General features: G+C 34.1%; 2 protein-coding genes, 1 long non-coding RNA gene and 1 other non-coding gene across 6 annotated transcripts; 2 read left to right on the forward strand and 2 right to left on the reverse strand.

Annotated features, from left to right (window-relative positions):
- Positions 1-3,503: 3,503 nt before the first annotated feature.
- TRNAS-GCU (transfer RNA serine (anticodon GCU)) lies at positions 3,504-3,585 on the reverse strand. Its single transcript has one exon. It is a non-coding gene; the product is annotated as a tRNA-Ser (tRNA).
- A 62-nt stretch (positions 3,586-3,647) lies between these two features.
- On the reverse strand, positions 3,648-5,059 carry LOC147402267 (non-specific lipid transfer protein GPI-anchored 16-like). Of its 2 annotated transcripts, none has more exons than XM_086441622.1 (4): positions 4,652-5,059; positions 4,500-4,526; positions 4,253-4,300; positions 3,648-3,948 (listed from the first exon to the last, which is right to left on the reverse strand). In XM_086441622.1, exons 1-4 carry the CDS (start codon positions 4,992-4,994, stop codon positions 3,725-3,727), a joined length of 642 nt encoding a protein of 213 aa, XP_086297748.1. In that variant the 5' UTR covers positions 4,995-5,059; the 3' UTR covers positions 3,648-3,724. The 2 variants fall into 2 exon arrangements, with proteins under 2 accessions (XP_086297748.1, XP_086297747.1); XM_086441621.1 differs by having other exon boundaries at positions 3,648-3,951.
- A 7,894-nt stretch (positions 5,060-12,953) lies between these two features.
- Positions 12,954-13,411, forward strand: LOC147402268 (uncharacterized). The gene is made up of 2 exons (XR_015178860.1): positions 12,954-13,094; positions 13,175-13,411. It is a non-coding gene; the product is annotated as an uncharacterized LOC147402268 (long non-coding RNA).
- Positions 13,412-15,245: 1,834 nt separating this feature from the next.
- On the forward strand, positions 15,246-20,851 carry TRM82 (Transducin/WD40 repeat-like superfamily protein). Of its 2 annotated transcripts, XM_086443874.1 has the most exons (10): positions 15,252-15,509; positions 16,023-16,187; positions 17,105-17,273; positions 17,596-17,652; positions 17,772-17,842; positions 18,723-18,801; positions 18,909-18,968; positions 19,158-19,261; positions 19,370-19,430; positions 20,317-20,851. In XM_086443874.1, the coding sequence occupies exons 1-10, from the start codon at positions 15,376-15,378 to the stop codon at positions 20,707-20,709; spliced, it is 1,293 nt and encodes a 430-aa protein (XP_086300000.1). In that variant the 5' UTR covers positions 15,252-15,375; the 3' UTR covers positions 20,710-20,851. The 2 variants fall into 2 exon arrangements, with proteins under 2 accessions (XP_086300001.1, XP_086300000.1); XM_086443875.1 differs by lacking the exon at positions 17,105-17,273 and having other exon boundaries at positions 15,246-15,509; positions 17,589-17,652.
- Positions 20,852-26,882: the final 6,031 nt, after the last annotated feature.

Here is a 26,882-nt window from a genome sequence, read left to right on the forward strand (position 1 = left end):
GTAAAATTTCCCACACAAAACTCCTTTGCAAACTGTGCTACGTATTCTTTTGAATTCTTCATTTAAACCAGACCCTGTACGAAAGTATTGTGAGATGAATTGGGTTCGAGTATTGAAACAATGGGTGGTGTAGTACTACAGATAAGCGAAGATAGGAACAATAATAGAGAGCATGGTTCGAGGTCGAAACTGGCAACCCTTGTTAATGGTCAGTGTAGATGAATTTGTGCCGAGTTCCGGTGTAGATGAGCATGCTGTAGATTCTGGTTGCAGGATTGGAGAGGGAGACTCTGAATTTTCAGACCCTGCAAACAAGTTTTGAAAATTATTGGTGATGAGCATTTTCTACCTTACATTATTGAGATTATGCACAAATTACTCATTTTTTATTATTATTATAGAAATACAAGTGTTATTGGTATTTATGTGTATCACGGTAATATATATCGGGATACGCATTTTGTAAATAAATCTTAACCATTGGATTTCGTGATTACATGATTGGGATCATGTGTTATGGAGATACGTAAAAAATAATCTTGGTGTACCTGATGGACTTGAGAGAGGAGGCAAAGTTGGCGATCCTGTTGAGAATTGTAGGTAATAAAAATGATTAATTCCTCATCTAACTCTTTCACAAATTAATTAAAATACATATAACATGAAAATCGATTTTGGACAGAATCGAATGGAGGGTCCGATGCATGGATTTTAACCTTGGTATTTTGTCTCGTCTCGTTCAGCTCCGATACCAAGTCGTCTCGGACGAGTTTTCCGATACGTTTGAGATGTCTCGTGAGACAAATCAATAAATTGAATTGTGACTCGTAAATCTCGGTCAAAAAATGATTTTGTGAGTTGGTCTCATTCAATTATGATACTGAGTTAACTCGGGCGATATGTCTCGGTCTCAGACGAGTTTAAAAACCATGGTCTGATGTGAGAAACTAACTCTTTGAAAAGAAGAGTCCTGCTATTGTCACACCAACTTTTTATATTGCCACCCCAATTCATATGTGAATCACCAAAAGTTGGTGTGCCAATAGAATCTTTCAAAAGGAAATACGTCCAATGGACGGATGAGATGTAAAAGAAATCCCATGGAAAACTGATCCTAGAAAGTTTGTGTTTATCTTCCCATCTCAGCCGTTGGAAACTCCAATATTAATATTAAAATATTGCCAATGGAAAAAAGAGAGAGAGAGAGAGATATATTCTATACACCAACTTTTACTAAGAGCACCCCAACATCTGTGCGAATTCTTTGGTGATTTCATATGAATTGGGGTGCTTTTAACAAAAGTTAGTGTGACAATAGAAACACCTAGGCGCCAAACAGAAACACCTGAGATTTAATTGTAGAGAAAACTCTCAAATTCAATCTATCATTCAAAATCAAAACTACTTTTACAAGAACAATGAGTTGAGATTTTAAATCCAAAATTCGTTCTATCAAGAAAGTTAAAAAAAAAAAAAAAAAACGAACCTTCGCAGAGAGAATCCAGAGAGTTTCTCAACGTTGAAGTCTCGTTCTTGGGAGAACAAAGAGACGACAGAGATAGGGTTCGCGAGGTGTTAACAGGGAAGCCGAGAAGCAATGGTTGGCGGAGGAGGTAACAGAAACAGGCGGCGCCGCCTCTATCGAAAGCCGAGGAGAAGATATCGCAGCATTGAGAAGACGCGGAGGAGGAAAGATTATTGGGTGGAGATGAGATGTAAGGAAGGCATGGAGACATCTCCGTCAGAGTCTTGGGGCAGTCTTCGGGTGGCGCCTCCGCAGCCGAGGTGGTCAACGCCATGAGAAACAATGCGACGAGAGCAGAAGAGGAAGATTTCGTGGGAAATTGAATTGGATTGCTGGGTTTCATGGTTGGGTTCGATTTTACTGATCTCTGTGTGTGTTTGTGTTTCTTGGAAAGCTTTGGGAATATAGATGGGTTTTCTTTCTTGTAATATAATAGAAGATTGTTGGGCAAATCAGTAAAATGGTTACGATTGTACGAAGAGTATATGAAGTGAACTAACTCCATTGGGTACCAATGGAAGGCTGAGATGGGAAGATATCACAAAGAGTTCCAAATACGTACTCATCTCTAGGAAACCTGTTAAGTATGTTTTGATGGGACATGAAAAATGGGTAGGAAAATAAAGAGAGCTACTATTGCCACACCAATGGCGTTAGTAAAAGTTGGTGCGGCAATAGCATCTCTCAAAATAAATGACTCGTACCATGGTGAGGAAAAAAAGGCTTACCAGCCTTATTTACCGACCTCGAGGTCTTATTTACACATCTGGAGGTCTTTAATGGTGGATGAGACTCAATTTTCCTCACTATGATAGTCAAGAAAATGTTTGTGAAAATAAAATTCTTTTGGAAAATATGATTTTTTACCGTTTAATTAATTAATTTATTTTCTTAAGTGAGTTTCCAGTTTTTCATCTCATCTATTGAGATAGGGTCGTCAATGATACTCGAAATCCAATACTTTGGGTCTGGATCGGGGAATTGATTTTCATAAGGTTTTGATCGTATATTTTATTCAACCAATTCTAGATCAACCATGTCACAAACTCACAATTGTATAAATGTGCAAAAATATATAAATTATATTACGGGTCGAGATCCGTGGACTCTTGAAAAGTGAACTCATATGTTCACATGCAATCCTGATAGTGTATATGTGAAATCCAACGGTTCAATAAAAGATGTATCCCAAAAATATATTACAGATCTCTAAGATAAATCTCAAATATTGGTTATCACATATACACGGTCGAGATTGTGATGAGATCCTGGATCACCTTGTACCCTTATATTATATATTTTGTTTAAATATATGATATTTATTTTATTTTTGTATATCAATTTGGGTTTAACCCATCTACTTGTTATGGGATCTGATACTTAGCGGATCAATTCAGAGTCCAATCCGTTCCTTATTGGATTGGTACCAAATTGACCTCGATTCAATCTATACCCAATCCAATGACGACGCTATTCTAAGAAAATGATTTTTCCACCCCTAAAACTAAAAACCATTCTTTTAAACAATCAAGTCAAGTTCACTTCTCATGAGTTGACTCATATCGATTAAATAAAAATGTATCAAATTTATAAATATTTAAAATTGATTTTTAATAATCTAAGATAAATATAACATTTAATTTCATATATAGTTCAATATCTTGGTCGAATTTCTTACCAAAAGCATTTTCAAGTAGACGATGATTCACCACGTTGACTTGGCAAGTTGGTTCCATCGAATTTTGGGACTAAATCACCTCTAAACCTAATCGAGAGCTCTAAACTAAAACAATGTTAAAAGTGAACTCTTTTTATATTTTCTTAGGTGCAATCGAATGGTGGAATTCTATTTACAATTTTCCATCCTAGCCGTCTGTTTTTCACTTATGTTATAGCTAGGCTCACTGAGTTCACTCATAACGGTTCGTTGTGGGCCCGAAAAAATTGCTAAGTAATAAAAAAAAAATTTAAAAAGAAACGTCGCCTGAGAGATTCGAACTCTCGCGGGGAAACCCCATGTACTTAGCAGGCACACGCCTTAACCACTCGGCCAAAGCGACTTGAGCGTGATAAAAGATTTTTATTAAATTATACACTAATAACTCTTGTACCCAAAAAGCAAAAAGCCCATCCTCAAATAAATAAATTAAAAAACATACATAACCAATAAAATGATACATTAGAGACGTATTTATCAACTTAATAATACTTTATAACCATAATTCCTAAAACAAATAGGTATAGTGCAGGTATGTGAGAGAGATTTGTAGCTGAACTTGGTGTCAAAACTGGCCGCCTCCCTGGGTTTGCAGTCGGAGATTCTGAACTCAATGGAGGAGATGTCGGTGATGATCCCAAAGGTTTTGTGTCTAATTCTGGTGCCGGAGCTAGAGTTGGTGATATCGACTCAGGGACAGAAGAAGCTGCTAAAAAAAAAACACAATAATAATAAAATACGATTGCTTGTAATCTACAACCTCAACAATGAAATCTAAGTCTTAGAGATTAAAATCAACTATAAAATTCATGTTCCTCCATTCCACTATGTCCACGAATTATTTCAAATTTTTAGTTAGAAAACAATATTATACATTTATTAGAAATTCAAAATTAGAAATCAATAATGAATAATTGCAAACTTATAAAAAAAAAATCTAAACTAAAACTCCTTTAATTCCACTATAATTAGTCCTTAATTTTTATGATTTCATGGCAAAAGTAGAATACCTTTTGGACTCATAGCACCAGGTGAAGAAGCTGGCCCTAAGATAGGACCTGCAAATGACCAAAAATGGTTAGAAAACATATGAGTCCGGCTTAGAATAACCTTTAATTAATTGCCCAAACAAAAATAATTGCAAATCGCAGTAAATTTCCGCACACCATTTGCCAACACGAATGATTCCACCCATACCCCCCTAATTTAATTTTTAGTGTTCACTTGAGATAATTTTTGTTGGAACTCAAATTTTACCTGGAGCCGGAAGCGGAGTACCAGAAGCTGCAAATGTATACAATTTTCAATTAGTAAATTTTTTACACTAATTTATAAGATAACAATGTTGAATCTTAGTTGATTGAAACTTAATTACACAATAATCCTGCAAATTGTTGCAAACAACTCACCTTTGCATTGGAGTGGCACGCCACCCATGTTACATGCACGCGGTAGGGAGAGCGCTAGGGTTCGATTGATGGGTAATTGGATTGGAACATTCGCATTAATTACAAGACAAGTACAATCCATGCTAGTACTTGCGAGCGATCTAAGCGTGTTGCAACAGTCTGAGGTGGGTGAAGATCCATTGCCAGTACTTCCAGTGATGAAATTAATGCATGGTGTGAAGCTACTAATCATTGAGGTTGTGCAAGGCGTCGAGATTTGCCCATAAATTGGCATAATTGAAATAGCCATGATCATCATTGTCGATAAAATAATTTCGAGACGAAAACACTTGAATCCCTCCATTGGTGTTTATCTTTAGTTATTATGGTTAAAGGTTTATAGAGAGGGAGAAGAAGAGAAATATTCGGTTTGAGATATGAGATGTTTGGAGAGAATTTTATAGATGGATGTTCAAATAGAGCTGTGGAGGGAAATTTGGTGGTTTGAAGTTGGGTTCACCAAATTTTTAACTAATTTTAACCAACTTTTATTCCTTGTTGGAAACGTAAAAAGGCCGTTGGTTGAGTTGGAATGAATTTCGATACTCTTTGTCTTGCACGTGTCATTGGATTCTGTCCAATGGGAATAATTTATCTTCACTCAGTGAGTCTACTTGAATAACACGGTTACTGAGTCGTATGGATGGTTGTGATGGTAAAAGACATTGTTATTGGGTAAATTAAACCAGGCAATGATATTATCACACCAATATATTATAAATATACACCATAAATGAATAGATGTTAGTCGCATAACATCATTGCATATGTTGTGATTTTATAATAAAATCACTTATCATATTTATATGAATAATGATTTTCTGACTCCCCCCATACTCTCCTGACGTGGCATTTGTTAAAATCATAGATTTTTTTTAATTGGGATATACAACTGCACATATTTATCGGAATGTGAAATTGTATATCCCAAGGAAAATTATATGGTTCTGTCAGACACGATGTGGTGGGAGAGTATGTTAGAGGGGAGAGTAAGAAAATCACGACTTTTATTATAATGGTGAGGTAATAGTTTTGAAAAGTAATCAAGAAATTTGGTAAGAGGCTGAAGATGGGTATGTATGTCACGTGTAAAAAAATTGTTGTGGTAAAAGAAGTTATAAAAACAGAATATTTATTTATTTTACCGAAGTGGACTCAAAAGTCCTCCATTTGACTAGATTTGGTGGACAACCGAGTCAACTCAGTTATTTAAAGTATAGATTATTAGGAGTCTTATGACTAAGTAAATCTACTTAATATTCTAAGGAAAACTAGTCGACTAGTTTTGAGAGATTTTTCCAAGTTTCAGGTTTGAACATCTAAGCTTTTATTAGTTAACCAAGAAACCCGTTGGAAGGTTGGTGTCCAACCCATTTAACCAGTCGAACAGTGCATCCCACCTCATAGACATGGTGTTTGGTCAATAAATATTCGGGATTGACTAGTTGCGCACCACTTGGTGGTTGGTTGCACACGAATCTTTAAAAAAATAGTTTTTTTTTTTAATTTTTTTTTATAACTTTTATTTTAATTCATGAGACCTAGGGTTTAGGGCTTATTCACCTTCGCATGACTTCATCTTTTCGACTCTATAAATTGTAAACATGCTTAGTATACAATTTAGAATTTCTTATAAAAATTATTGAACCAACGATAATTTTTGTAAGCATGATTGAAGAAGAAGAAAAAAAAATAGAGTACATTATTTTCCTTATTATTTTTGAAGTGCTGCCATCCAAATGAAGTGCAAAAGGGAATTTTTAAGTGATGGAGTGTAATTGGTAGTGGGTAGTGAGCAACTAGTAATTAGAACCAAATGGAAACTGAAATTGGATCGGACCTCATATCACACATCTTGACATGAAAGTGGATATGAATCATAGATGCTTTTTCACTTGTATCTCGAGAAAATCATTTATGGGCCCCATACACTTTCATGTCAGGGTGTGCTATGAAGGTCCAATCTTGAGGTCACTTTAGCTTTATTCAATTGAAAACCCTGATTTTAGATTTTTTTGTTTTTTTGTTTTTTTTGCTTTTCTGTTTCTATACCTCATTATAATTGGGTCTCAAAGGTTTTGAATGGATAGGGATTGAAAGCATTTTGTTCTATAAAAATGTGGCAACTTGGAATCAATTTTTATTTATTTATTTATTTATTTATATCATAGATGGTTTTATGATTTCTTTTATAATAAAATTAATAGATATTAGAAAAAGTTCTTTTAAGTTTTCAAACAAATTATGAATTGGAGTTTGAAATGGACCTTTACTTCTAGAAGTTTATTACTAGTAAAGGATGTGAATTTTAATTTTGATAAAATTAATGCTATTGATGCTTGTATAGATAATCTTTTATTTTTCGAAAGGTAAATTTTTTTTACAATGATTCATAAAAAGCATTTTCTCATAATTTGTGATGAAAAAAGACTTTTATGTAAAATAGAAGATGAAATTCTATTACCATTTGAACTAATTTTTGTCAAATTTAATTCATTTTTGACGATTTTGATTTCACTTATTAGAATTAAAATAGTGTATTTGTATGCCATATTTGTGGTCTGAGAGAGAAGGAGAATTCAATCAATTTGCATTTTGGGTTTTAAGTTGTAAGGGAGGTAGAACTAAATAATTAAGTATTAAAGGAGAGAGGAGTAATAAAATGAAACCAATTCACTTAAACGGACTTTTAGATCGCGATCTAACGGTCAAGATGAATAAGGCGGTTTTTTATATAAATGCGAGTGTGATTCTCTTTTTTCTTTTTCTTTTTCAGTGATTGGTAATCTGTAAAGAAGATATTAAAAAATCCTTTGAGAAAGACATCTCTGAATCCCAAGCAATCGAAAGTCGCTGTTGTGACATATTGTGTCGATCGTAAGCCCCAATGTATATCATTAATATTTTGATAATTAAACAAGATATTCTAACGCCACCCAGATTCATGTGCAAATCACCAAAAATAATGATTTTCTACCAAGAAAGTCTTCACTGGTTAAATACTCAGGATGATGTGGCATGAACATGGAATCATAAATCCTCGGGATACATATTGCATATCACTAATATAAGTACACATATGGCAATAGCAAAGGTTGGGCTAAACATTTCGGAATGGGTTGATTTTTTGTGAGGATATTTTCTATGATGAGAAAATCATCATCACAAAAAATTTGTCAATTCTGAAATTTTTAATCTTAATTTATAAGTTGAAGAATTGTGAATTGTCAATATTTTACTTTTAGTTTGTAATCACTTTTCATTGGGTTAAAAGTTTTAGAATTGAGTGATTTTTTGTGAGGATGATTTACTCACTGTAAAGATCATCTTCACAAAAAATCAGTCCATTCTGAAACTTTTTTGTCATATAAAACAAAACTTTATCTAGAATGCTATTAAGGATTTTGTCAAAATAACATAGGATCAGGATCCGTAGATACCATTCTAGACAACATGTTTTGTCTTATATGGGTAAAAAACTTTGGAATGAGATGATTTTTTGTATGGATGATTTCTATAGTAAGGGGATCATCATTGCAAAAAATTAGTCCATTCTAAAATTGCTAGTCCCAATTTACAAGTTAAAGAATCATGGACCGTTAGTTTGTAACCACTTTTCATAAGGTTGGAAGTTTAAGAATCAACTGATTTTTTGTGAGGATGATTTACTTACCATAGAGATCATCCTCACAAAAAATCAGCTCAATTCGAAGCTATTTTGCCATATAGGACAAAACGTTGTGTACGGATCCTGACCCATATATATATATTATGTCAAACATTTTTTCAAAATAGGGGTTAGAAACTTCAGAATGGACTAATTTTTTGTGATGATGATATCTATGTTGAAGGGATCATCCTCACCAAAAATCAACTCATTCCGAAAATTCTAACCTTAATTTACAAGTTGAAGAATTGTGGATCGTCCAATTTTTATAAATCACTTATGATGGGGTTAGAAGTTTCGGAATTGACTGATTTTTGACGATGATGATTTTTTCGTCATAGAGATCATTCTAAAAAAATCAGTAAATTTTGAAACTGCTAACCCATACATTAAAAAAGTGTTTGGCTCACTTTAGGGCCTTCGAACACCACCCATATATATATTAGTACCTCAGACACGCTATTGAAGTTATCATTCTTGTACCACCACAACAATTAAAAGGGAGCGGTTCAACAGCCCCATTATGGTGCCACACATTTTTCAAAACATGGGTTACAAGCTTTGAAATGAGCTGATTTTTTGTGAGGATGATTTCTATGATGAGGAGATCATCCTCACCAAAAATCAGCCTATTCCAAAACTTCTAACCCCATCAAAAGTGATTTACAAAAATTGGATGGTCCACGATTCTTCAACTTGTGAACTTGGGTTAGAAGTTTCAAAATGAACTAATTTTTGGTGAAGATGATCTATTCACCATAGAGATCATCCTTACAAAAAATCAGCCTATTTCAAAACTTGTAACCCCATCAAAAGTAATTTACAAAAAGTGTGTGGCACCAAATAGGGGCTGCTGAACCGTTCCCCAATTAAAATAAATAAATTAGTAATTAGTACTCAGTCACGCTATTGAATACCACCACAACAATTAAAATAAATAGTCTTTTATGTGGTACACCTCAAACCCAATTAATATTTACACATGGAAAATGTTGAAGTGACCTTTAAATACATTGTGTTTCACACTTTGATGACATGGATGTATATGGAGCCATATATGATTTTCATTGAGATACGAGTGAAAAGCATTTATGATTCTATGCGCATCTCTATGTCAACATGGTGTGAAACACAGTGAATTTGAAAGTTCACTCCAACACGACTCTTTACATATGCTCCCCTAAATGTGAAATAACACTCCATAAACTTTACTTAAAAAAAAAAAAAAAAAAAATCATAAAACTAGTTATTTTTAAAAGAAAAAAGAGTTATTCTTCTTTTTACAAGGTTGAATATAAAAAGAGTACCACTATAAGGGGAAAAAAAGCCTTACTAAGACTTATCCATTGTCAAAACAAAATCTCGAGATTTGTATCAAAACATGAAGATTTGTTTTGATGGCATATGAACGTTAGTATGGCCTTTTTTCCTTACTAAGTCAGTCAAGACAGTGTTTTTATACAAAAATATATGGTGCCTCGAAGGAAACTTACATCATTTAAATTACTTTAAGGAGTTTAGATCATGTTACGACCCATATTTATTAGTTGACCAAAATTAGGGATTTAGTAAACAATATCTTATTAAATAGGGATTTTATGTTTGATTAAGATACTTAAAGATTTGATTAGTTACGTTAGATTTATCTGCCCATTATGTTTTGGGGGAATAAGACATAAATAAGGATTAAGGAATTTAGGTTAGGGGAAGTGAAGAAATATTTGGAAGAAATCTTATAAGGAGTTTTAATCTTTCGAAGAGGCAAGATGTAAGGAGGTTCGACCCCCAAAGTGGCCATATTAATAAAATGATAATTATTTTTCTATTTTTATCTATTTTAATTTTTTGATTCGTAACAAATGGTTTCATAACACTTCCTATGACTAAAGGCTGTGTTATCTATGGAGAACGAGAATGTTTTGAAAGAAAATGATGGAGGAAAACCTCTCAAAGTGTCACCATTCGAGAATTACATTGCATCACACATGATTATCTAGATGACAAGACTTGGAGAATTAATTGTGATCAATGTTAGATTTAAAGACCCTACAATGAATTTTCAAGTAAGCCTTGGGGACAAGGTTTCTCAAATGATGGTGTGATCCCTATTTATTAGTTGAATAAAATTAGGGATTTAGTAAACAGTATCCTATTTAATAGGATTTTGTGTTTGATTAAGATATTGAAAGATTTGATAAGTTAAGATAGATTTATCTTCCAAGACTAATGATAAAATGAATCGTTAAAACATACACGGTTAACATAATACGTTTTTTTCGATTCAGATTATCAAGATTCATCTTCCAATCTTATCTTTTCAGGAAGTAGGATATAAATAAGGTATATGGATTTATGATAGGGGATGAGAAGAAATATTTGGAAGAAACCCTATAAAAGATTTTGTCCAGGGCAAGATGTAAGGAGATTTGATCCCCTCAAATTGATTATATCAATAAAATAATTATTAATTTTTATTTTCAGATTCTTAATAAGTCATGTACACATAGGAGGATTGAAACCCAAAGTGGTCATATCAAATTTTAAATTGTAATTTATGTGGCATCTATTCAGGTGTATAGGATGTGGGAGGAGAGTTTCACTCTTCTACCGTGAATGTATAGGATTCAATCGCTATTATATCCTGTAATATTTTTATGAGTCCCTCTTGATAAGTTTGGGGGTTCAAGTTAAAACCAATTGGCAATAAGTGGAAAGGCCCAAGAGTTTATAAAGAGAGAGAGAGACAAGGCAATGAGTGTCTAATGTGGGATTAAACTCAACATGCTCTTATATGTGTGGGCCGGATTGGGCCAAAGCATGTGAATATATGAACTGGGTGACGTGGTAGACGAAAGACCCGCTCTGATACTTTGATACATTTGGGGGTCCAACTCAAACCAATTGACAATGAGTGGAGAGGCCAAGGAGTTTATAAGGTGAGAGGCAAGGCAATGAATTATGTTAGTAAGGAAAGTGTTTCACAATTTGTAATGAATTTTCAAAGCATAATATTGAAGTGACCTCAAGATTGGACTTTACATCGCACACCCTGAGTGAAAGCCTATGGGAATCACATATGCATTTCCTTGAGATATAAATGAAAAAGCATTTATTGTTCCTGTCCACTTTTATGTCAAGATGTGCAATATGAGGTCCAATCTTGAGGTCACCCTAGCAGGACTCATTCAAAGTATCTATGGTCCTATATGCTTTCATTGTGCGATGTGAGATCCAATCTTGATGTCACTTCAGCATTATTCTTTAAAAATTGTTAGGTTTGTGGAAAGTTATTTTGTGCTTTATGTCGGAGTGCCCCCTTGTTAGTAATCTCCCGTTTAATTCTTGAAAAATTCACGAATTTTTCGTTTTTTCAATGAAAGTATTATTCTATGGATTATTGAACTATTCTAAATAATTCACGAATTTCAAGTTTGTAAATAATAAAACGCATTTTTATAAAACTCAGTGAAAAAAAATACTACTATAATTTGTTGTATCTTGCAAAGTGTAAACTTGTAAGCTGTGACATGTAAAACAAGTCGACTTTGAAGTAGCTATGTTTCAAAATTTTGAAAGAATCAATATTTTACGTGACAAATGTCCTTTTTATATTTAAAAAAATAATGACATGACCCTCTACATTTATTTGAGATTACATCTTAATTTTTTAAATTAATGATTTGTCCCTTGACCTTAGTATTCTTTTAAAAATTAATGGAACAATAATCTTAATGTCCTCATCATCACCACCATCATTATTACCATCACCAGTTTCATCATCACTATCACTATCATATGATCGAAATTTTGGTATTTAAATTTTTGAAATAAAATAGATGATACATGTATGAAACATATGCCGTATATTTTTCATTTATCAAACTTTTTGTTGAAATTTAGATTGGACTTTTGAAATTCAAAATTGAATAAAACTTGAATTTTTGCCATATTCTGAATTGCTAACAAGGCAGTGACCTTCAGATTTACCTCAATTTACACTTTGTTGACGTTTTGGTTCCATCCACATTTCCACGCAAGTCAGTATTGAGGTTACTTGAGCATTATTTTTATGAGTTACGATCCAGTACGGAATCCCATTCCTATACATAGGGAAGATGTCTACATGGGACTGTTTGGTTGGGGGATGAATGCATTGGGATGCGTAATCATTTAGTTAGAATCTTGAGATATCTAAAATCCCAACTAATGCGTGCCACGTAGACACTGTTCCTATTTTATAGGAACGCTACAGCGTATTGGATCCCGACTCTATCTTTATCTTTTATATATAATAACTTCTAAGGGAAGATGAACACGGTGCTTAGGTTTGGGTCGGGTCAACAAAAGACTTTGAAAGCCAAAGTTGTCGTGTTTAAGTTTTCCATCTACCATAAGAACAAGATCACCTCACCATAAACCATAAGACAGACCCAAGGCTTCAATCTTCCTCTACAACCCTCTCCTTCTAGTTTCTACTATGGAAGAATCAGAGAACAACATCTCTCTTCGACGATTCAATCTATCTGATCTCGACGACTTCATGGTATGGAGGAGTGATAATCAAGTTAGCCAATTTTGTGGTTGGGACGCCACAGATGATAAAGAAAAATGCAGGAAATATCTGGAGCACTACTGCAATGATCAATATTGCAGAGCAATTTGCCTTAAAGACCGTCCGATCGGATGCATATTTGTGAAGCAAGGTCAACATGATGAGAAATGTAGAGGAGAAATTGGGTACGGTCTTGCATCCAAGTATTGGGGACAAGGGATTGCAACCTTAGCTGTGAAGATGATGGTTTCCTCTGTTTTTGCAGATTTGACTGATTTAGAGAGGATTGAAGCTCAGATTGATGTGGCGAATGTGAGATCACAGAGGGTGGTTGAGAAAGCTGGCTTTTTAAGAGAGGGTGTTTTGAGGAAACATTGGATTCTTAAGGGGCGAACTAGGGATATGGTCATGTATAGCTTTCTTAGATCTGATGATGTTGTTCATGGTGTTGGTATGTTGGATGTACATTGAGAATAACGCTAATGAAGTTTGTATTTATATATTTAAGTATTTTTCAACCTTATTTTAATCCAAGATGTACTTTGATTATTTTTAGAGAGGTACCATGTAGTTTGTGGTTTTAAAACCAAACCCATAAGATCCATGGTTTCAAAACTCATCGATATCGAGACACATTGCACAAATCGTCTCAATATCGCCCAACAACAAGACAATGGATGTTTTTTTTGGGTTTTGTGGAATTTTGCGAGATGAACGAGACGTCTCAGACGAGATAGTGAAAATCTCATCTTAGATATCTGAGACGAACAAGAAATATCAATTTTCATCTTCAAATCTTATCATTTTCATCCTTAAATTGATTTTTTCACATCTTTTCAACCAAGTGAATCAGATAATTAAGGGATTTGGTAACAAACTTCATCTTCCTACTCTATATCAAATACTAAATCGGAGAGGGTTTTTAGAATTTTTCTAGATTTTTTTAAATGGTCTAAAATCTTTGTCTCATTGTCGAATGAGACAAGATGACTCGGTCAAAATAACTTGACATCAAGATGAGACGTGAAGCCAAGTTTTAGAATCATGATAAGATCATGGTTTTAAATCTCGACTAAGTTGTCTCGGTATCATCCACCAACGGGACGAGTTGACAAGTCGTCTCAAAGACATGATTTATTCTAATTCTAAGGTTTTTTTTTATTCTCGTCCAAGACAATTCAAATAAATCAGATATCTCGTCCAAGATGACTCTATGTTGTTCATGGATGAGACGGTAAAACGAATTTTAAAACCATGCATAAGATTGGTTTGACTCGATGAGGTTGTTTTGTTATAATCATTTTAAAATATTGTGGAGGTCTTGATTTTAAAATCAGGATATTGACTCCCAGCGACTTCAAATGGGTCTCCTAGTCTGAGTATTTCCATAATATCCTAATTTTTTATTTGGTACCTATTAACTAAAATTATATCTAAATCATTGTGCTTTCGTTAAATCCGTATAGAATTTCAATCGAATTATTTGATTCAGGTCGGTCGGATTGGATAATTTTAGATCGTTCAACATTCTTTTTGCTATATTTCTTTTTTAATCACTATACAATTATATCTTATCATTATAATTATTTTATTTTATAAACATCATGTAATATTAAATTAGTAGAAAAAGATAATTTGAAAAACATAAGGGGAGTGTACAAAGGCCTTAAAGAGAGCCAATCAGTTTTTCAAAATATGGGTAAGAAGTTTCACTCAAGATCATCCTTACAAAAAATCTGCCCTCTTTGAAATTTAAATCCCCATCAAAAGTGATTTATAAATAAATGACGGTCTACGTTTCTTCAACTTGTAAATTAGGGTTAGAAGTTTCAAAATAGGCTTTTTTTTAATGATGATCTCATCACCATAGAGACTATCCTCACAAAAAATCAGTTCATTCTGGAACTTTTAACTCATATTTTCAAAAATGTTTGGCATAATGTTTGAGTCTCTTTGAAGTCTTTGAACAATTCCCTAATTAATATAATTTTCAAAGTAATATGTCATTCGAATCTCATTTGATTTGCCTTGAATCAATGAACATAAACCCATATTTGACCCATTTTTTAGATTTGGATCACTCGGATTCTGAGTAGAATCCGACCCATTTTATGCCCTAATTAACAAAGGAAATTTCGTTTGTTAGATTGTTTTTCTTAATTGAAATTTTCTATAATAAATTGTTCAATTATTTGAAGATAGTTACTTAACTTAGCTTATGTTGGAAACTCAAAAAGTTGAGTCAAGCAACACAATGATTCACGTGTCGATTCAAGCCACTCAGTTGAGTCAAAGGTGTATCGAAATTTGTACTGGTAATCTCGCTCGATCTCATTAAGGCTGGGCGAGTCAAACCTGGAAAGTCCGAGTTATTAAAACTTGCGATTGAGCCCCAAGGGTTTTAGCAGAAAGGAGAGGGAAGAAATCCGTACGACGAAACCCTAGAAATTACCTTCTGTAAAAGAAATGGAGGAAATTTTGATCGAAGAAGGAGAAAGCAGCAGAGAAATGGAGGTCGCTCCAGCGCTAATCTCAGTTCATCCTTTCGCGGAATCCGTTGCAGTTGCCACCGGTTCTGAACTTCGCGTTTTTGATTTAAAGTTAGCTCTCTCTTTCTCTTTCTCTGTATTACGATTCGGTTTGATTTTCATTGATGAATCTCTATAACTTTCAACCTGATTGAATGATGAGCTTCTTTTGCTGTTTTTGTGGTGAATTTTTATTCTTTTAATTATTATTGTGTTTAATTTTTGATTTGAATTACTTCTTCCCGCTGTTTTAAGCAAAATCTTCAACATTAGTGGAAAAAGATTGGATTTTTCGAAGTTAGGATTTATATTAGGTTAGGGAGATACTAAGTCGTAACGGATTAATGGGATTTTAATTAAAATCTTCAACATTAGTAGAAAAGATTGAATTTTTTGGTAGTTGGGATTTACATTTGGTTAGGGTTGTCGTAATGGATTAGTGGGAATGTTTTAAAAATTCATAAAGCAAGCTCAAACACTCGCTGTTTCCTTGAGGAGTGTAACTTTTACTGATCTTCATTTGGAAACTTAAAAATTTAATAATTAAAAAAAATTTATTTCAATTTGATTTCTTTGCCTTTGTAGGGGCGATTGCCCAGTTTCTCTAGTGGATGATTCCAGTGGACCTCTACATTCTGATTCGATAAGAGCAATTCGCTTTGGTGCAAATGGGGGGCTTTTTGCATCTGCCGGTGATGACAAGCTTGTGAAGATCTGGAGGACCGATTCATGGCACTGCATACATACGGTGTAAGTTTGTCTTGGTCTTGAGGTTCTATCATCTATGGAAATTTTTGCTAATGTTATGAGAAACCATAATGATGGCCTTCCAGTAGTATCGTTACATACATCAATTGCAGATGCAGAGTGGGTCCCCATAATTAGGGCTGCGAGTTGCGACTTGGGTGAGTTGGGCCGGATTGGGGATCAACCCGCGCCCAACCTACCCTTGACACACCAACATTTGCCTGTGCCCAACCCGACCTTGAGCATGAAATGCTCAACCCAAGCCCAACCTAAGTCGGGTTGGCTCATTCCTCGTTAATATTAGATAATTTAGTAATGATAATGGCTTATATAAAGATAAGTGGTACGTAAAAAAATATACAATTTACAATTATTTGTTCTAAAAATATATTTCAAAGTTCATCTACATTAAATTATAAGAAAATGTTGAGAAAAGGATGATAATGATTGACTAAAGTTTGAAATGTGAATTGTGAATGAGAAGAAAACAAAGGTATTTAAAAATATTGAATGAGAAAGAAACAAAGGTTTTTAAAAATATATTTAAATTAGAACAATTTTAAGTTTAGGTTCGGGCAAATTGGGCACTCCGATGTCTATGTCCGAATCCATCCCAATTTGATTTGGTCAAAATTATTTTTGCTCAAACACGAGCTTGAACCCTAGCTAACTCTGCCCAACCTTGGGTTGAATCCATGATGCTTGGGTTTGGCTCGCCCAAGTTACAATCCTACCAATAATGAGTCTAACCTTCAGGTACATTAGCAATCAACCAATATGATAATTGTAACTGTTCATTCAATCAGGTTCATCTATAATTTTTTAGATTTTTAATTCATCTGTTATTTTTTCTTTCTTTTTTCATTTTTTAACAAGATTTAGACGGGATCTGTCTGATGTTGTTTGATGCTATGATACAGGTGCTCTGAGAAGCGAGTGAGTGCAGTAGCTATAAGTCATGATGGTCTGTTTGTCAGTTTTGCTGATAAGTTTGGAGTTGTTTGGGTAGTGAGTTTGAGCAAGGAAAATGAAGAAAGTAACAAAGCAGCACCAATACTTGCTCACTATTGTAGTATCATTACTAGCCTGGTGTGTTATCCGTTATCTTCTTTATCTTTTCTTCTCCTGCTTGAGAGTAAAATAATTGCTTGAAAAGTTTTAGCTTGCAATTCATATTCAAAATTAAAATTTTCTTGTATAGTTCCGATGGATTGATATCATGGCTATTATGACATCTAATCTAATCCACATTATTTAATTTCAATGAGATTGTTGTTCTTATGAACATTATTAGTTTGAATTCAGCTGCCACTGTTCGTACTTCGTAGTTTTGTCATTATCATCATCATCAAAATAGGGTGTAGCTTTGCACGTTTTTATTGCCATTATTCATTTACTATTCAGTTTGCAGGAATTCTCTCCAGATGGACGGTTCATTGTTAGTGCTGACCGAGATTTTAAAATTCGTGTAATGTCTTCCCACCCATTAAATTGATTTATTTACTCTGTGTGGTTCCAATAGGAATATAGAATTCCTCAGTTTAATTAGGACTTTTATTTTGGCATTCATTTTGCTTGTCTTGGCAGGTTACTGTGTTTCCTAAGAGACCTTTAAATGGAGCTCATGAGATACAAAGCTTTTGCCTTGGTCATACAGAGTGAGTGAGGTTTCCCTCTTTTCTGATTGGCATAGCTTGCAAAATAGGATGCTATGATACATCATGTTTTTATGTATTTCAGTTGGAGTCCTTATTATGAATAGGGTTGTAGTAGTAATTAAATTTAAGCTATCTGTAGCATATTAAAAGCTCGTCACTCGTGAAACACTATGATTAGTATTGACGAATATTTTAAAATATGCTTTGCGGTCTTCGCCAACATGTTAATACCATACTCACGAAATTCACCAACTTATTGAAACAGTTTCGATTAAATCGTGAATTTTTCCCTCACCAATTTAATCACTATATTTTCAATAAATCATGACTATTACGAACTTCATGATTAAATCGCAACCTTTGAGATTAAATCGGAATGCAATGAGAGATAAAATTAAAGCACTAGTAAGAGAAGATAACATTGATGAAGATGATGATGATCATTTTATTGATGAAGCATTAGATAACGAGGATGCAAATAAGGATGATGTTGAATATTTTTATAGTTTGAAAAATATTAACCTTGAATGTGTTGTGGACTTGTGGTTACTTGTTGTGGATGCAAGGATGATATCTATAGGGGGTTTGATGATTTATTATCGACCGTACTATCAATAAAGATCTTTGACTTATTAAAAAAAATTACACTGATTAAGCCTAGCTCAATTTCTTTCTGATTTTTCCTGAAATTTTCCTGATTTTATCGAATTTTCTGAAAATTTCCCTTGCCAACTCATTCCTGAGCCCTGAATTGGTGACTGTGGTTGATGCTAGTCATATTATTCCCTTTTCCTTATTTTTGGGTGTTAAAGTCATTAACTGGAGTTCAGAAAACTATATCTGGTAATTAGCTGTGGAGACTGATTAGCCGTATTTACAGGTTTATCTCTTGTCTTGCCTTCATTTGCGCTCCAGAATACCCACAGGGGTTTCTTCTCTCTGGAAGTGGTGATTCAACAGTAAGTACTTCATAAAGCCTAGGACTATGCATCACTCACATTTGATGTTTGTATTTGGTTTGGAATTCATAGCCTGGTGGTATAATTGGTCCTATTTGGTTTTGCAGGTTCGTTTGTGGGATTTTGCTTCTGGATCCCTTCTTTATACTTGTGATGTTGGAGTGGAGGTAACTCATTTCTTCCACTAGTGCAATACATTTCATTAAAAACTATTAAAACCCAACACTTTGTAGACAACAATAAGGGATAATGATTTTTTTCATTTTGATTTCTGGTGGTCAGTTTGTAATTTCTTTAGCCTTCACTGATGGCCTGATAGATGTTTACTTGGCTTTGTTTGTACTTGCTTTCCGAAGGCAGGACTTGTAGAGTCTAATGGAAAAGAAGAGGGGTGCTCTCCTGCAGTTACTGATATTTGTGCCTCTCCTGATGGTTCATTAGTTGCAGTGGCCATTCAAAGGCAGGTCCCTGATCTTTCCCACATACCTTCTTCCTGTCAGAAAAAAAGTTTTTGGATGAATTGATTTCTGTACTTCTAACAAGATATCCATTTTTTTCCTTGTTGTAGCTTGCATGGAGTGCTGCTTTTAAGTTGTGATCTTTCTGCTAAAACTATTTCTGTTTCCAAGGTAAGAATCTCTGGTAAGAAAAACATTGCTGGCATAGATGTCTGAAAGATCAAAAATCACTTAGGACTGTTGGTTTGGCTGAACCCATAAATTAAAGTTGGTGGTTAGATATGCTCAATGATATTGCTTGTGATTTGAACCCATAGAAACAGCCCTGTTTTAGTGGCCTAACATTCTGCCCTTGATATGTACATAGAGTTTTCCCTGACCAAATGCAGCATGGTTTAAAATTTCATACCTCTTGGAATGTTTCAACCAAGATTGGAACAAAACATTAACTCCTATAGCATTGAATGTTTCAGTCATGACAACTTGATTTTTTTATTCAAGAAGAGATTTTAAACCTTCTGGCACAGGTCATTAACCAATACTCCATAAAAGCCGCAACTGATGAGGAACGTGAGATTAATTCATTTATCTTATATCCCAGAGTACCCAGTCAAACCCTCCCCTTAGTAGACTCCATTTCATTGTCCACCCCCATCACAAGGCCCTGCCCAGTGCGGAGATGCTCCTACGTCACCTTGGTGGAAAGAATGTTGTTCTAGGCTCTACAAGCATGATTGCCTTGATGGACTTAGTTCTATAGAAATCAATATTTTGGCTGTTTATATAATGGGTTGCCTATTGATTGCCAAAGAATGAAAGTATACCATAAATCCCAACAAATTCTAATTTTTTAAGTGTTAATGGTGTCATTCATCATATTTAACGAGGTTGTGCAACTAATTAGCGATGAATACTGCTACCATGAGACTACTATTTAGTGATGATGAGATTTAACCTTGAAACCAAGCTTATGATAGTGGGATGTTTTATGCGGAGCTTGAGAGTGTTGTGCTTTTGTCGTTTTCTTTTTATTTCTCAGTTCCATCCATTCTTGCAGGTAATTTCCATGGGTGAGATTTTCATACCAACAAGCTTGACTATGAGCTCCTCGGCAAAGCACCTGTGGATGGTCACAGGTGCTTCAAATCTACCTGGATTGGGTTCCCCATCTTTGGCCCGTGTAAGGGTCATCACTGGGCTGCAGAAAGACAGCTCAGGTTCCAGTGAGCAGGAGCCAGTAGTTTTGGAAGACGACGACATTCCTGGGTCAGAGAAACTTCTTGAAAAGTTGCAGGGAAATTTATCAATCGCAAAAGATGAAAAGGCATTAGCAGCGGCCGCTGAAGCGGTGAAGACTGCAATGCATAATTTGTTCATTAAAAGGCAGTATTCCACAGAGAAGCGTGAGTTTAGAAAGAGGAGCAGAAATGACAAAAAACTCAAACAGTAATCGGTTTTCTGATGAGGAGATTGTGGCATAAGATTCCTTTTTGGAGGTAAGATTTGAATTTTTGTAGCATTCGAATGGTATTTGTAACTCTAGTATTTATAAATTAAAAAAAGCAAATTTTGGCACGGATTTTAATTGGAAACATTGGTGATTTCTTTTGAAAATAGTTGTATGGTCCTATCTATGGTCAATTAAATCAACATATTTGACTATTTCTCTTAATTTAGGAAGCCTAATGATTCTGACCATCCAAATATATAGACTTCTTTGTGGACCATTGATCAGCTGAAGGAATTTAATGCAAATGATGAATAAAATTTGCAAGTTCAAATGTCCTTGTTACATGAAACCACATGGAGAATATATCATATAATACCTATTTTTGACTATTATGATTAGAGAAGGCTCAGTATTTTTTATTGGAAATCTAGTTTAATTAATTTTTTAGAATTACGAAGTTACCATTACATTTTATCTTTCGTATCAAGATAACATATATTTATTGTAATTAAAATGATCCTATCCTAATATAATATGTTTTTTTTTTTTATATAAAAAAGTTCCATCATTTTCTCACTTTTCTTTTATTAGATTTTTTAGTCTCCCTTTTCTTTCCCATTCTTTGCCTCTTTTCACTCCTTTGTGGTTCCTCTCTCATTTCTTTGAAAAGGGGTGTATTCGACACCAAGTTAAAAAGTGAACTCGACGTTTTAATGTGAATCAGATTTTTCATTTTTCCCACTTCAATACTTGATAAATCTCCTCGAAATATCCTAAAATGCATAAATTATTTTTAATTTCATCTTTCATTTTTTATTTATTTAGAGATTACGTCTAAATGTTCAAAATGAAAAGAATATAATTCTTTATTCGTCACTCATGATTAAAGATCATCGGAAATGATTGCAATCGCTGTCGAAAAACTTAACTATGCGAAAAAGATGAGAAAATGGTAGTTTGAGTGTTTCAAGTAAAGAAAAATGGAGGGAATAAGATCAAGGGACTATTTATAAAAGAAAATTTTACTAAATACCCCGCTAAGCTACCCTAAAAATTTTAGGGACTATTTAGAGAGAAGTCCCTCCATGAGGGTCCTTTAAGGTTTTTTTTTTGTTGTTAAATTACAAATTTATCATTGCATCTCATCTTTGTATACCCCAAGATAACATTTACTTATTTTTATTAAAATGATCTCATGTCGAGAATATATATATATATTTTTTTTAAATAAGAGAGAAGTTCTATCATTTTCTCACTTTCTTTTGCCTCGATTTTATAAAATCTCACTTTTCTCTCCCATTCTTTGCCTCTTTTACTCACTCATTTCTCTCATATTAATTATTGAATCCGTATTTCCTGTTTCATTTCCCTCACTTACAAATTCATTAAACTCTTTCAACTCTCTGCTTTTCCTGCTTTGAATTTATCAAGCTATTGATCATTCTCGTTTTTCTTAATCAGTAAAGAGTACTATTGTAATTTTGGCTCAAACTACGCCATCAAACTACAATGTTCAATGTTGGGTTGATGACATAATAAACTTGTAAATGTTTTGTTGCATGTCGTTTACATTTTCATTGCTCGTGCATTTAATTATATAAGTTGGTGATAAAAATGTGATTATTTAATTTGTAAATAACATTTATCACATTACATAAGAGATAGAAATCATGTCTTTTAATCCCATTGTTTTATAGCCTGACCCACTCATAATCCTACTAACACCATAAAACTCGCATATACTATTAGAGCAAAGATTTGTTAGGGTTCATTAGTTTGCAAATTTTGTAGAACCGTTGAATTGGTCGATCAAATCAACTTTTCTTGATTTGTTAGTTTGATATATAAATTGTTCGATAATCTACTATTAATAGTAGGTCAAAGAGTTGGTGTGTTATTTTATAGCTAATCAAAGGTTAAGACTCTCCATTTAAAAAAAAAAAAAAAAAGTAGTTTCAGACAATTTGATTTAGATCTTGTTACACACACAATGTATCACTGAATGCTTGTGCCCCACTCACCCCAAATGATTTCATGATGACTTCCAACTTGTAGATAGAATAGAGATATAGATATTTAAAGAAGAAATAGTGTAGTTATGGGACAATGTCCTTACAAACTATTAATGTACTTAGGTAACTTTTGATCAAGACAAATGCATCTAGTCCTTTTCTTATTTAATAGGTTTACCATCTCTATCCTCCTCTTTTTCTTAGATGATTTGGATACTAAATTATTATGAGAGATTAATATATAATACCCACTTTTCAAAGGTGCCATTGGACCCATTTCTGTTTTATATGGCTTGTGTCACTATCCCCGTTTTTTTGACAAGCTCTCTCTCTCTCTCCCTCTCTCTCCTTTTGTTAAACCATGGGCATCTTTAAATCAATGGTTTTAAACTCGAAATTTAACTCAACTCGGATACCCATTCAATTTTGATACATCTGAATCGACTCAGAAAACTCAATGAAACGTATCGAAATTCAACTCAACTAAGATACCCATTCAATTTTGATAACATCTTAATCAACTTAGGAAACTCTATGAAACATATCAAAATTCAACTCGACTCAGATATCCATTCAATTTTGATAACATCTTGATTAAAGTTTAGAAGAATTGTCTTTACAATTGTCACTAATAAGAAAGTAAAGCGAATCTTTGACTTTCAACTTGTACATGATAGGAAAAAAAAATTCTTTAACTTTGTGTTTTACTAAAATGGGAAATCTCTACACAACTGAAAATTTAAGAGATCTTAAGTTCAAGTTTTGTCTCAAATAAAATACAACAATAAAAATAATGAATTTACCGATAAAAAAAAAACAATGAATTTTACAATGGTCTTGAGGATATTTCATATTTTTATGAGTTCATGGATCTCAACTCATTTAAAAATTATAACTTTATAATGACAAAATACCTTTATTATTTACAACTAAGAAAATAAAATAGTAAATGTCTCTATGAAAATTTATTAAAAAACACGTTGTTAACGTTCTCATGAAATGTTGTACCTAACATATACTATATGAAAATTATTAAAATATAGATTTTCTTAATATTTAAAATATATTTATTTATGCTTTCCTAAAGAAAAATATTACACCTAAGACTTGGTCGAATTACTAAGTCGATTCAACCAGTTTAGATTAGACTTAAAGTTTAACTTTTTTTCAAGTTTGTGCATTAAGAACCCCAAAGGAGTGGCTCAATAGCAATTTCAGGTCCAATAAGTAGTGAGAGTCCGTAGGTTGTGTGTTTGATACCCAATATAAGTAATATTTCCTCAGGACTACCTCTAAGGGAGTTCCCTCACTTACTTGGTGCATGTGATGTGCAGGTGTTGCACGTCCCCATAGTTGGACGTAAGTTCGGACACCCTGTTATCCAAAAAAAAAAGAGATTTGTACATTAAGTCACCTTGAAATTCCATCTAGTCGAGTTGACTCAAAGGTATTAAATTATGCTCTAAAGTTCAAAACTACTGCCTTCACCCTCTCTTTGTCTCTGTCTTTTTTCTTTTTCTTTTTTTTCCTTTAAGGCCTCAAGATCAATCTAGAAGTAACATTGCACATCCTTTTAATGGTCAAAACCATTGTTAGAGATGGTTTTGGAATCTTTGAAAGCATAAACCTACCCATTTATATTGTTTATTCGATGGTTATTAAAGTAAACATCTGATAAGTAGGAAAAATCGTGGCCGTTGATCAAGCCACATGGCGCATTCATAACGCAATGAAAGTGACATTGGATTTGCCTTGTTTAAGACGTTTAGTACACTGTAAGGGGTCTATTTAATCCTACGTGGTCCCAAATATATAAATGGACACCATCATTTCTTATCTTAGTGAATCAAAAGCTCAATTGACCACTTGTGTCTGACACCTGGCCCTATCATTAGTGTATGATGTAACGTCAACGAACCAATCACAACTGGACACTTGGGAAAATCTGAAGAGTCCTCCATTTAAACACCTTGAGGATAATAAGGACCAAGAAACTTAAGGTTTAACCTTAAAGGCAATTTCAGATCCAATAAGTGGTGAGAGTCCATAGGTAGTGCGTTCAATACCCAATATAAGCAATATTTCCTCGGGCCACCCGTGAGGGCAATCCCTAGCTTACCTGGTGCGTGTGATGTGCGAACATTGCACGTGCCAGGGGAAATGACTCATACGCCTTAGTTCCAACCTTGACTCAACTGGTCCCCCTAGTTTGATGTAAGTCCGGACACCCCATTATCAAAAAAAAAAAAATCTTAAGGTTTGTTTGATTGTTGAGAAAATCTTTTTTTTTTTTTTGTTTTTTTACATTTGATTCGTCATTTATTGAGAAATTGGCTTTTGATAGTTTAATGCGGTCATTTTCTTACTCTCCTTAGGTAAATTATTTTCATTGTTTTAATGAGAAATTTGAGGTAATCTCTTTCATATTAAGCATATCCCACTGTTAATCAGCCATCTATTCGTATGTAAGTAAACACCGACAAACTGATAATTAAAGTTTGTTCTGCAGGATTAACCTTAACCTTAACCCTAACCTCGAAAAGATCACCAGTCAAAGGGGGAAGAACTAAAACTGCAATGTGTAAGGAGGAAACCATAATATACAAGATTTTATAGGGGTAATGCTAAAAAAATATAACTTTTGAAGTCCCTTGGGGATAGGGTACCCATGCCTTTGGTGCTTTTTGGGCTAAACCGATTCCCATGATAAAGACAAGATTGTGGTATTTATTCACTTACAAGAATAACATATTTGAAAGAATTAGGAATATAAATTGATGTTTTAAATAAATAAAGAGTAAGGATAGGGTTTTATTTTACAAAGTTTGGTAGGAACTAGGGTTAGGGTTTGATGGCCCATTTACCTTTATTAAACATCACGCGAGGATAAGAGTACCATTAGGGTATGGAATGTAGAGTGCCATTAGGGTCAAATCGAGATATAATGCCTCGTAGACCTCTGCTTTGTGGGGTTGGATCCTTAAGATGCAAACAAATGGAGTCAAGTAATTTTTTTTTTCCAATTATGGGGTTCCAGACACGTAGGCCCGACTAGCAGGAGTGAGGCATCTGACCTCTTAGAACATCATATCTCGTCCAAATTCCTTCGATACATGCACTACCCCATAAGCTACAAATACGAGATAAACAGAGATAAATCCTTATGGGTGACCCACGAGAGGGTTTGAACTCAAGACGTCTCCTTTTTTGGAGGGATGTCTTGGCCTCACGCCCAAATGGAGTTAGGTATGGATATAAAGAATCGGGTCTTGAGCACTCATCTATGAATCCAGGTTACACAATATGGTTCACAGGTTGGGTTGGATATTCTACCATGACCCAAATGATTCAAGACATTGAAAATCAGATCCGAATCCAGATCTACTTGTATCCAATTAGACCCGACCCAACCCATTTCATGCCCTTTGAGACCTACCTTTCTAAAGGAGCTCTTAGATTTGAGGGCCCTAAAGTAGGCAATAAAGATTCTCTTATCAAACCTTTTCGTGGACCTTAGTCAAAGGGTCCCACAGCCAGTTATGATCATGGATGATGACGACGGAACAAGAGTATCAACCAAGTATGGGGCCCAATTGTAGGACCCACCTTTGAATGTGGAGCAGATTAAAAACTCTCTCTCTCTCATTTTTTCCACTTTTAAGTCCTCATGAGATGACAAGTATAGCCCCATCAATGCATGAAAAATGAGAAAATGAGCCCAAAAAGGATGGCCCACTTATCATGAACACAACAAAAGATAGAGTCTCCTTCTCCACCTTAATTTATTTACTTTCATGATGTAGTGTATCTAGATGTTTCCCACCCATTTTCCTCTAAACAGGCTTTCAATTACATCATCATGGAAATTTAAAGCAACCCCACTTACTTCAACCAGGGTTAGGGTTAGGGTTAGGGTTTCAGTAACCATCATTACATGTATATTTGACATAATGTCGACATTATGATCTTTTTCCCATTAAATTCTTGATTAACCAGAGTTAATTTGTGTGCTTAAAATGTTGTCATGGCTCATGGGTACAGAAATGAACCCCAATGGTTTGTGTCTTCAGCTTCAACCTAACTATTTTTCTCCTTCCTACTCACATTTGTGTGTGTGGAAAGCAAATGATTTTTTTTTTTTAATTTCCTATTATATAGATA

This window comes from Akebia trifoliata, chromosome 5, assembly GCF_017979445.1.
Source record: "Akebia trifoliata isolate Shusen 1 chromosome 5, ASM1797944v1, whole genome shotgun sequence".
In the NCBI taxonomy this organism is placed as follows: Eukaryota; Viridiplantae; Streptophyta; class Magnoliopsida; order Ranunculales; family Lardizabalaceae; genus Akebia; species Akebia trifoliata.

What these genes read in the sequence shown, in the direction of transcription:
- TRM82 (XM_086443874.1), top strand. Translation starts at nt 15,376, where the DNA reads ATGGAGGAAATTTTGATCGAAGAAGGAGAAAGCAGCAGAGAAATGGAG. An exon ending in CTTCGCGTTTTTGATTTAAA is followed by an intron (nt 15,510 to 16,022) that starts GTTAGCTCTCTC and finishes TTGCCTTTGTAG; the next exon opens with GGGCGATTGCCCAGTTTCTC. An exon ending in CTTGTGATGTTGGAGTGGAG is followed by an intron (nt 18,969 to 19,157) that starts GTAACTCATTTC and finishes TGCTTTCCGAAG; the next exon opens with GCAGGACTTGTAGAGTCTAA.
- LOC147402267 (XM_086441621.1), bottom strand. Translation starts at nt 4,994, where the DNA reads ATGGAGGGATTCAAGTGTTTTCGTCTCGAAATTATTTTATCGACAATG. An exon ending in TACTCCGCTTCCGGCTCCAG is followed by an intron (nt 4,301 to 4,499) that starts GTAAAATTTGAG and finishes GGTCATTTGCAG; the next exon opens with GTCCTATCTTAGGGCCAGCT. An exon ending in TGGTGCTATGAGTCCAAAAG is followed by an intron (nt 3,952 to 4,252) that starts GTATTCTACTTT and finishes TTTTTTTTTTAG; the next exon opens with CAGCTTCTTCTGTCCCTGAG.